The sequence below is a fragment of the Anabas testudineus genome, chromosome 15 (genome assembly GCF_900324465.2).
Source record: "Anabas testudineus chromosome 15, fAnaTes1.2, whole genome shotgun sequence".
In the NCBI taxonomy this organism is placed as follows: Eukaryota; Metazoa; Chordata; class Actinopteri; order Anabantiformes; family Anabantidae; genus Anabas; species Anabas testudineus.
Window position 1 is genome coordinate 3,646,607 of NC_046624.1, and position 12,321 is coordinate 3,658,927.

Sequence of the window (12,321 nt, forward strand, 5' to 3'; positions counted from 1 at the left end):
TGTTAATATGTTGGATAATGTTGATCTATTGCAACTTCATACCTAAGAATGTCAAACAGTATTTTCAAAGGCCATTAATCATATACGTCATAACGTCTCCGATATATCCTGGTGTCCAGTCTAGCTGCACTGATGATGAAAGGACAGTGAAGGTTGATGGAATTCTTATCTGAACTTTCAAAGCCAAATGAATCATTTTATCATAGCTTCCTATCAGACCTTAATCAGAAATGTAACGGTACCCTAAGAAAAAAGCTGGATACTGTCACAGTTCCGCAATTCATTCTCCATGGAGCTGCTTATATCAAGAATGTGGAGGTGGAACAAAACTGTCTTTCTCCTGTTTCTGGCTAACACAAGCAGTAAAGTTAAATAATGACACAGTACATGTGAATACTGAGATTTGTTCTCTGTTGGAATGATAATGAATACAAGCAAGAATTGAATCCCATTATTAGTGGAAATGCTGAAATACTCATTTTTATTCATGTGTGCAGTTATGTCAATCTACAAAGACAAGCGTTGGCATACTTTGATAATCATGAAATTAGATGTTCTGTGAAGAAAAAGGTTTGAGACCATGATAGCTTTCTGGCTTACAGCATTGTTGTTATTCTCATTTTGTAACGTATGTCCTGTATATTATATATTGTTGCCAAGTATTTTAATGTTCACACCTACAAATTTTTTTCTGGAATTCAAATCTATATGTCAATTTTATGATCAAAGAATGGCTAAGATTATACAATTCAAACTAAAGAAATGAACATGTAGGTGTATTACAAGATTTCTGGGCATGCTCGATGTTCAATGCTCAAGCATCTTTTCAAGTGACCCCTGCTTCTTCAAACAGCTATGAGGTAAAGCTTTGTGTGAATGTACTATAATGAAAGAGCATACATGTCTACAGGTTGCAGGTAGGTTGAATAGCACTACACAGCGACTGGGCTGTGCTGCACTCTGCAAAGCCAATTCTCAATTTGCAAGTAAAGGAAGGGGGAGATATCTTACTTACAAGCTCTACCCTCGGTCTTTAGAGGCAGGAGGACTCTCAGTGTGTTGCCTTGGAGCCCTGCAGAGCTAATGTAAAGAGAAAACACTAGGAAGGGCTTCATCATCTCCTGACCTTTCCGCAGATGCTGGCACCTTCCCCAATATGACGAGAGAATCACAGCATCTCTCTTGCTGTCCTTTTTTTCTCCCACATCTACTCCCCCGTCTTTGCAGCTCCCATCTCTGTTTGTCTGTCTTTCTACTTCCATCACACTCAAACCTAATAAGGGTTTATTCCCACTCAAGTGTGTGTGCGGTGCAGGTTATGAAGATGAAGAAAACACCAGCTGAGCTCTTGTAGGACCTCTGACCTCCCTCCAAACGCCTCCGTTCCTGCTCCCCACTCTCTGTTTAGATGTTTACCGATCCAACTGTTGGCATTAACGAACTGTCACTAAATCACTGTCAATGCTGCTGTCAATGACTGTCATGTACCCTTCGAGTGTCAACTCCCCCCCAGCTCTCAAAGCACTCAAAGCACAAGCCTTAATGAGCCCTGCAGTGGAAACGGCAACCATCTATATAGCCTGAGCTGACAAGATGGAGTGACACAGGGGGCCAAGAGTGTGATGCTCATGGGAAAAAGGTAGAGGAGGAAAGAGAGCAACAGGGAAGCAGGCAATTATCCTTGACTCTGGTGCTGTATATGACAAACCAGCCCTCTAGCAAGCATGTTACAAATGAGCTGCTGTGGAAATAATCACACCTATCTACCATTGCTCTCCACAACCCCTTATAGAGGACACCTGTGCCAAAACATCATAGAGAAGTACAGAGAGAAGGCGCTTTGAGTGGGAATTCAAAAGACATTATGGCCACAATTTATTTTTAATAATACTATATTGTGTTGCCAAAACAGGTTTCTTTACTGCCATGCCCATTAGACACTCTTGAATTGAATTGTGAGAGGGGCAGAAGAGGATAAAGAGAAGAGAGAGAGGAGACACAGAGTACCTCAACTGATATATCACAAGGAGGAACAGGGGGAATGATTTGTCCCAAGACAAGAGGACAAGAAAGAGATTCTAGATAACACAGAGTTAAATTTGATTAAAGTCTAGTGTACACCACACAACATTTGTCATGACTTGCCCCTTCACCAATCAATTTCTTTTTTTAAATAAACACTGATACCCTGGCACAAAATCTGTGCCAGTTTGAGTAGCTCGAAGAAGAGTCAAAAACACATGTTCTTCTAGTTGGAGCCACTCTGAGGTGAGTGTGATGCTGAGGATGAGCAGTATGCAATGAGAAGACAGCTCTGCATCTGGAATAATGTTTCTGTCAGTATAGCTTGTTTTAAAGTGCCAACAGATCCAGTATATGTATGTGTAATGTCATAATGCACACGATTAGTCTAATAAAGTCCTGATTGCAATCTGTATCTGACTTCCCAATATCAAATTTAATGCCTTTCAAATAGCACAATACACACTTTGTACACTGTGCTGCTACAGTGTAATATACAGTAAATACCAAAACAGACATGTCAACTCACATTATTCATCCATGTTGCTTTAAGGTTTGGAATTGTCACAAAACATTAAGCAAGCTTTGTCAGTATAAACAGTGTGTCTCTGGATCATGTGATGTGTGTTGTATTTCCAAAACAGAGTAGGTCAATTATCCATCACATATGCACAAATGAAACATGTTCAGACAACTTTAAAATACCCCGATTTCAGTCTTGAGTCTTTCACTCGTGTTGTCTGCTCAGCCAGTGCAGAGTACAGTGTATTCATATTTGCTATATTGATGTTTTGCAGCCTGTATTTACTGTACAGTGCACTCTATTTGAACAGTTTGTTCTAAGGTAGAAATACAACAGGACACCTTCAAAGAACCAACTGTTGCATTGCCTCAAGTCACATTTGTCTGGGCACTGCAAAGACTACAGCCAATGGCCAACTATACACATATGTTCTAGAGCAAATAACTCTCCATCCCAGAAGGTGGCTGCAGTCTGTAAAGGAAAAGCAGAAACCCTAGAAGGTTGGGCTCTCTCATCAGCTATCACGAGTGATTCAACAATCCGAGTGATGCAATGCAGGACAATCTGCAAAAACTAGCCTGGCAGAAGGCCCGACACTAGCCGATGGCTGATCACAATTGCCATTATACTTAACTGCCTGTTCTTCAATTTAAATATAACTATTGTATTGAACTATCGTAGCATTGTAATATAGTTGTATAGTAAAAAGAGACAGAAGGAGTAAGAAAGATTAAGAGTAGGTTAAAACTAATGTCAGCCATGTTTGGAAAATGCTTTGAAGGAGGTTTTCTCCACTTTCCCTATGGCAGTCTCCCCTTTCTCAGCTCCAACCTACCTTTCTCAGCTCCCTACTGTGAGACAACAAGTCCCACAACACAGATTCTCCAACTTTCACAAAGCACACATACACCTACAGTATTGCACACCAAAGAACCTTCTTTCTTTTAGCACCTAGAAACACTGACAAACACAGGTAATGTTTCACAGTCTGAGGAAAATATCTCTGTTTGTGGCTGATTCTTTACATTTTATCTTTACATTCAACATCAATATCGATGTTTTAACATGTTTATTTCTACCTGTCAGCTCACACACACACCAACATGTTTAGTGTGCTGTGTGGAAAGTTATGTGCTCTTGCTGTTAAGTATTCAGAAACAGCAAGAACACAGAGTGAGGCCAGAGTGTACCAAAAGCCACAGACAAGACAACCTCCAACAAGGACAAACTTTATCTGGACTCTGGAGCATCTGTCTGACTATGTGGGTTGCAAATTGTCTGTGTGTGCATGTATCTGTCTCTGACTCAGTTACAGGTATTGTGTAACTGGAAGCTAGTTCTTAGACAAGGACCATGCCTCTTGGATAAAGCCTTCTCTTGTCTAATATGTAGGGACAGGAAGTGTCAAAAGGAAACAATAAAACTTCATTATCATGTTTTTTTCTGCCTTAGCAAGGACAGCTGCTTATTAAGTAGTTTCTCTTTGAATTTTAAAGCCAAAAGGATGAATGAATGTTTATTTGTTGAATCAATATTAAGATAATTTTGGTGGCGCGGCTTCAGTCTAAGACACTGCAGTAAATTTCCCAGCTTACTGCATATTCCCTTCAGTATAAGCAAAGTGACAGCAGTTTGAGGGAACAAAGCAATTAAAGCAAGTAAAAATTACCATAAATTCACATGGTAATGTATTCAGAATTGGGCAATGTCTTTCCATGTAACAGAGGGACATGTTTTTGAAAAGAAGATTGTGTTTTCAGAAGAGCAAAGCGGAAAGAATTTTCAGAGGCGTGCACAGACACAAGTATAATGAAACAATATTAACCATGATATTTGGGATTCGAAATGAAGATAAACTATTCCAATCTCTGGAGCCCAACTGTGTGTCAGAACGCATACATACACACACTCTGTGCCCTGAATTCATTTCTGAAGTCTTCTACGAGCATTCAATTTGAACACAAAGGGATTCTTCAACTAACAAACGGCTCACAAGTTAATCCAAAATGTCTGTTTTATCAACAATGGCCACTAATGATGATTCTGGCACCTGAGACGTGGCAGAAAAGAACTGCGGTAATTTGGTTTCACAATATGCAGCACACACACACAGACATGCCAAGCCGTCCTCCCTGCTGCATTCAGCCCCACCATTGAGCATGATGACAAATGCAGCCCCAGTATTATACTGCTCTGTAATTAAATGGAGACGTGGGGTCAAAACTCCCAACAGGTCCCCTGTCATAAAATGAAAAGTAAATTGGCTCTCCTCTAAGTGATTTTCAGAAAGAATTACAATAAGCCGTATTTAGAGCTATTATTAAAACTCAAAAAATATTTATCTTTTAAGCACCATAATATAACTGGCCTGCTCTGATTCTTTAACAGAGATAATGCATGTGCTGGGTAATTAAAAATAGGGTTTACAATACCTTTCCAAAGCTCCCCTTCCCAATGGCCCGCAATATCTGGAAATGGTCAAAGTTCACTGTGAAGAAAAAGAGAGAGGGAGAGAAAGAAAGAATCTGTCAGCTACATTTCAGGACAGGGAACATGACACATAGGGCAATCATTAAGTATTAGTTCCGTGACACATTTGCTCTTATTTCAGCTCTGTACTGCAGCACATTTTCTTTAAGTCAAAAAGGTGACTGAGTAGGTAAAGTGCTGATGCTGATACTGGAGGTGCTGCAGTCGCTTGTTTACGGAGTCCACGACTTAAATTGAACAAGTTGAAATGAAGCCAGCATGCTTAATGGTCAGTTCCAAAGCTTTTGAAATTAATAACTGGCTAAAGTATTTGACCCACACATAGCAATAACAAAAATAAAGTCTTTGGGTACTGCGCTTAGTGTGGTAGTATGGCAACATTAGCTAACTGGCAGTGAACACAAAGAAAATCTATATGTGTGTGTATATACATATACATATACATATATGTGTGTGTTATAAGATGACAGTGATGTCTATGTATATATAATTTCATGCTTCAGCTTGTGCAAGTGAAGAGGAATAAATTAAAAAGAGGCTCATTATCTCTAAATGAAAAAGTTTATTTGGGATTCCAGCTTATCTGATGTGAGCATCAGAGCAGAGAAAAAAGCAAAGGAGTTCAATTTCAGAAAAACACCCAGATCACTGCACTGCAATCATTTATCTTTTTTTAATTTTATTTTGTTATAGCAATATGTGTAATGGCACAGTTAGATGTCTTGGTTCACTTCGTTCTTCAGTGGGTGTGCACTCTGCTGATTGATAGAATTGCCCTGTATGTGGTATAAAAAAGAAAACCCTGCATAATGTACCACAATAAGACTGACATGCAATGCAGTTATAGCAAATGGTGCAATTTCAATTTAGATTGCGATCATTTTGAACTCCAACTTGTATAGCATTTTTGCCTTTACCAAAAATCTTTTGAAACTTGACATTATTAAATAATATTCACATCCAGTGCTTTCAAAGAAACATTAGACCGCTGCATGCCAAAGAACCTTTTTTCTTGTGGCATTATGATAACCACTACATAGTTAGCCACTTATGTTAATGAAAAACTGGTGGTAAATTGAATTCACAACAGCTAACGTTAATCTTATAACTCTGAATACTAAGGGTTTGTGTTATTTTTGACTTTGGCTAAAAAATATATTATGCTTAACAATAACAATATACAACAACAACAACAACAACAACAACAACAACAATAATAATAATGTATACTTTATTGATCCCCTTAGGGAAATTTGTTAGCAATTTGTTTCATCTTGATCCAAGTGGTAATAGCATCGATACCACAATAAACGTATTAATCAGAGAACATCTGAAATGTTTTTTGTTGTTTTTCCAGCTCACAGAAGTAACTGCATTGGCTAAAGCTGAATACATTGTCAAGTGACAGCTGACATTATAGTCAATGAAATCAACACTTATGGGATTAAACTTTCATTTTTCTAGGACACTGTTAATTACTTAAGTCATAGCTAATTAAAATTGTGGTGGTGGTTGTTAAGGGTTTCTAATGTGTTCTAGCCTCTGTTCTCTATTTAAAGTGCATGTTTGTCTGTGTTTGTATGGCCATTGTGAGGACCAACATGAATTTTTAACCTTTGGAGTGAGGACATTTCACCCATTTGAGGCAGTTAGTGATGGTTAGGGTTAGGGTAAGACAATGCATGTGATATATTAAAAATCGAAGTAGAGTGGACTAACATGGCCTAAGTGACAGTAGGGGGCTAGGTAATGCATTTTGTCAATAAGTGACCTCACAATAACTGCCATATAAAAATGTGTGTGCAGACATGTGTTTGTGTGTGTGTGTTTAGCTGTGCCCCAGGCACCTGGGAGCACAGCAGGCATGATGCTAAGTCAGACAACTCCTCCTTAAAAGTCAGTCAGCTTCTAAAGCTCACATCCTGATCTGCTCAGCCCCCTGTCCATGTAGACAAGAAGTGATCATGAGAAAAGGAAACATGCTGAGCACCTCCAGACAAACCCACTGGCAGCTGACCTTTGCAACTCTGCTCTGACTCAGGAGGTAAACCCCACAGTGCTGGTTGCTTTCAGACAAAAGATGCAAGGTGCTGTTTGTATGTTTTAAAGGATATACTAATCCAGTCTTTTGTACATGATTAATCCTTTAATATGGCATGGTTTAGACAACATGAGTAATGTTGTGCCATAAAATACAAGCGTCAGGAGAACTAACAGCACATCACAGCTTGCTGTATATGAGCCTGCAGAGCAACAGAGAGGTCAAAGTTCCCATGCTGTCACCTGTCCACAGCCATCTTCCCTTAAAAGATTTTATTATATAAAACTGATTGACGTGTATTTTATTTTACTTGTCTGTTTAAAACCAAGTTCAACAATTAATAATCCATCTCAACCTTTTTAAAAACATTTTAAAATCACTGATCTGTGTCTCCAGCAATGCAGCGCTTCCTCGAAGTATGAGTCATCGGGTAATGAGAAGCACAACAAAAGTAGTTCCCTCCTTTTAACTGGCCTGCTGAAAGGAGCTGCTCTTCAGATTCAGGGGCAATAAAGATTTGGGTCTTGCTCAATGGTAAGGGGATAATTAGAGCAGACAAGGCATTTCCTGTAACCATCACTTTATCATCAGAGGCTCTCTCTTTTACTTCCTATGTGCCGGGCTGGCTCCCACATACTAGAAGGAAGCATTATGTGGGAGGTGGTATGGGTTTTTCATATCACGCGAGCTTGACCAGTTAATGTTTGTAGACCTGCTGATAACTGTCTTCAGCGATGTATTGCTTTTCTTTCTTAGCATGAAGTGGTTTATTTCAAATGTGGTTGTGTCAAATACACTGCTAAGAAAAATTAAAGGAACACTTTGAAAACACATCAGATTTCAATGGGAAAAAATGTCCTGGATATGTATAGTCATATGGACTGGGAGATGTGATAGGAATGAAAGGAAGTCGCATCATTTGATGGAAATTACAATTATCAACCTACAGATATAGTTCATCCAATGCAGCCAGGTTGCACCTCAGACTGTCAGGGATTTATGGTATTTTTAAATTCTGTCACTTTGCAGTAAAGCAGTACTCAAGAGAAGTCAATAAGTTGATGGTGAATGAAACTGGATAAAAAAAAAGTGCCTATAGTCACTATGATGGCTCCATCAACTCCTCTTAGGTTCATAGGATGCTGCTCAAAAGATGACAGCCAAGCCCTGCAGACAGCTGCAGCATGTAGTGTGAGAGTGAATTAGATGTTTCACAGTAACAGTGGGAGAACAACAACATCTTTTCCCCTGAAGCTGATAAAACACCAGGATGGTCTGCTGAGTAAGCTCTACGGGTGTCCTCAACGGGTGATCAGTTCCTGTGGTGGAGTTGATACTAAAACTGAGAGGGTCGTCGAGTGTATGGAAATATGTGGGTACATGTACACAATTGAAGGGCTGAATTCAAAGACACCACTGAAAATCAAAGTTCAAAAATGATGTAGCAGGTTCATCCATTTTACAGAATTTCATTCTAGCAACTCAAAATGGCACTCAGTACTTTGTATGGCCCACATGTGCTTGTATGCATGCCTGACAATGTCAGGGCATGTTCCTAATGAGATGATGGATGATGCCCAGTGGTATCTCCTCCCAGATCAGGTCCAAGGCATCATTAAGCTTCAAGACAGTCTGAGGTGCAACCTGGCTGCAATGGATGGACCAAAACTTAATGTCCCAAATGTGTTCTATTGGATTTAGGTCAGGCGAGCGTGAGGGTCAGTCAATGGTATTAATTCCTTCATCCTCCAGGAACTGCCAGCATACTCTCACCATATGAGGCCAGTCATTAATGTACACTATGAGCAACCCAAGATCCACTGCAGCAGTGTAGGATCTGAGAATGGGTCCAAATATTTCATCCTGATCCTAATGGCCCTCAGGGTGCTGTTGTCTATCCTGTAGATGTCTGTGCATCCCATTGAAATGCCTCTGTAGACCATCACTGACCCATCACCAAACCGGTCATGCTAAATGATGTAACAGGCATCATAATGTTCTCTACAGCGTCTTCAGACCTTTCATTTCTGTCACATGTGTTCAGGGTGAACAGGGGGCTCTCATCTGTGAAAGGCACAGGGGCCCAGTGGCAGACCTGCCAATTCTAGTTTTCTATGGCAAATGCTCCACGGTGCTGTGCAGTGAGCACAGGTCCCTCAAGAGAGCGTGTGGCCCTCAGGCCACCCTCATGATGTCTGTTTCTGATTGTTTGGTTAGAGACATTCACACCAGTGGCCTGCTGGAGGTCATTTTGCAGGGCCCTGACAAGGAGCAGATACCGGTCATGTTGATGGTTAAGGACCTTCTACGGCCCTGTCCAGCTCTCCTAGAGTAACTTTCGTCTCCTGGAATCTTCTCTGTGCTCTTGAGACTGTGCTGGGAGACACAGCAAACCTTCACACCAATACGTTCCATTACGTATTGATGTGCCACCCTAGAGGAGTCTGACTGCCTGTTCAACCTCTGTAGGGTCCAGGTATCACCTCATACTACAAGTGCACTGACCATAGGCCAAATGAAAAACTAGCAAAAAAAGACTGTCGGAAAAGATGAGGAGAGAAAAAATGTTAGTGGCCTCCACCTGTAAAACCATTCCTGTTCAGGAGGTCGTCTCATTGTCCCCCCTCTAGTTCACCTGTGGATAATTTCATTAACACCAAAGCAGCAACTGAAACTAATTAACAATCACCCCTGCTACTTAACTAAACAGCTTAATATCCCAGAAGTTTAACTGACTTGATTCTAAACTCTGATTAAAAAGTGTTTTTTTGAGCAGCGTGGACAGAGGGCAATTTTTTTTTTTTAAGGTATATCCACCTGACTAAGAAAGGCATCAATTGCCACTCTTGTGATGAGGTCTGTAAAAATTATGTTAAATTGATGGAACACTGCTAATGGTATTTATAAATTATGTCACTTCGCAGTAAAGCAGTACTTAAGAGAAGTCAATAAGTTGATGGTGAATGAAACTGGATTAAAAAAAAGTGCCTATAGTCACCATGATGGCTCCATCAACTACTCTTAGGTTCATAGGATGCTGCTCAAAAGACGACAGCCAAGCCCTGCAGACAGCTGCAGCATGTAGTGTGAGTGAATTAGATGTTTCACAGTAACAGTGGGAGAACAACAACATCTTTTCCCCTGAAGCTGATAAAACACCAGGATGGTCTGCTGAGTAAGCTCTACGGGTGTCCTCAACGGGTGATCAGTTCCTGTGGAGGAGTTGATACTAAATCTCAGAGGGTCGTCAAGTGTATGGATATATGTAGGTACATGTATTGAATTGAGCCAAAGTTGCAATTCAGCCTTCACTAACAGAATTTTCAACACTCATAAAGCACAACTGCTAAGTCAGAGGAGTTCTAAAACCTACATACAGAGATTCAATGTAGAGAAAAACAGCTAATATATTGTTAGTTGTGGTACATGCTCAGGACCTTGGTGTTGTTTGATTGGATTGCTTCACACAAACCCCTCAAAAGCTCAGCATATTTCTAAAATGACTGCAATTAATACAATTACATCATTTGTAATTCAGAGGGTGATAAGAGAGAAACGAGGGAGGGCTACACAAGGTGAACCACGTAGCGGGCACCTTCAAGACCAGGAGAAATACATAATGCAATAGGATCATTAACCTTGCTAATTATACCCTGGAAAATACTGAACTGTAGAGTTTTGGAACCAGCCTTTCAAAGAAATTTCCTTAAACTGGATAACTTTACAAAATAAGCAAAAAACATAAAACAACAAAATACAATGCTATACTGTTGAGTTAGTCTTAATCCTTCAGAAAGACTAATTAACAGCTGAGGCAGCACACAGAGGCAAAACATGTTGACACATACAAAAAATAAATGTATATAAGTGTGTGGCACAAAGTTTCTATAGCTATATTTTCGTACTAATTATGATAATGTAATTTTCATGAGATGTGCTCTATTAATTACCATCACAGTCTCTGCTCTTGGCAAAGAGATGGTTGTGTGAGGGGAGGAGGGGTGGCAATTTATCAAAAGTGCAGATGCTGATGAATTATAAGTTAAACTCATCTACAAGTACCTGTAGGAAGAATAGCTGTGAAATGTTTCACTATAAATACGTCCTTGGCACTCCAAATAGTGGTTACATGCAACATTATTTGTTGTTTTGACTCACTATTTAATGGTATTACAAGTGCTTGATATAACACAATATGTATATGTATGTCACTAATAGAGAATAATAATGGATGATCTTTTTTACCCCGCCCAACTCAATCAAGTCACTTTTGAGAATATGTCACAAAGAGAAAATAACTGAACTTCAGTTGGGTTAAATGTTAAACCACTGAGAGAGCAGATTAAGTATTGATACATTCCTCCGTAAATCGCAACACCACCCACAACATCTCGTTCTCCACCGTGTAGCCTCCAATTTCATCCTCAGTTCCCCAAAGAGACTATATCTAACTGGAAGAGAATCACCACATGATCAATAAACCGGACCGATGATACTGTTCCACTGTCACCTGAAATGGATCCATCAAGCTGAGCTAGAACACTACCAAAGACTAAAGGAGGCAAAGTACTTTACTAATGGGGGGCAGAGTAACCTAATACCTTTGATGTTAGTAGAGCTCGAGCACATCGATCTACGCAATACCACTTAATACAATGGTGCCATGGTTCACCATGCTCATTCCATCCACGTTTTATTGTGTTGTGTTGAGAGGGCTAGTTTCATAAAGCTGCGCTTAAGTTCTATCACGTTATGTAACATAAAGCAGACCAGAAGAAAACAGTGGAATAACGTATCTATGTTAGGAATAGTCTAGGAAAGTAACTAGAAAGTAATCTTAAGTAACTCTTCCTTATTACTAAAATGAATACATATGATAAGCACGTAGACCAATATTCACATGACCAAAGCTTTAAATGAACATACCAACACTGAGTTCACTTAGTTTCTGAAGTGTTAATAGGAAACTACTACAGATTCCACAGAGAATCAACACTTGCCATTTCCAGCTCTGAAAAAACAACATTTGAGAAAGAAAAAATTTGGTACTGACATATTTGCCCATATCCATTATTATAATATAAATGCCAGATAATCAAAGAACCCAGTAACATTTGGTTGTCTAATTGCAACCAGTAGTGAGCCTGTGGAAAACAACAATCTTCACTAATACTGCATAATTTAAAGCCTTCATCATCATCGCATAATAAGATTTTTCATTGTTTTTCTGACATTTTATAGACAC

The 12,321-nt window shown here is 39.6% G+C and overlaps 1 protein-coding gene across 1 annotated transcript in view; it reads right to left on the reverse strand.

The window, feature by feature from the left end:
• The window catches only part of LOC113158101 (serine/threonine-protein kinase 32C), a 61,501-nt gene that overhangs the window by 35,416 nt on the left and 13,764 nt on the right, over positions 1-12,321 (reverse strand). The window contains exon 2 of the mRNA XM_026353793.1: positions 4,978-5,033. Within this exon, the coding sequence (XP_026209578.1) occupies positions 4,978-5,033 (56 nt within the window). The remainder of the gene's footprint in view (positions 1-4,977; positions 5,034-12,321) is intronic.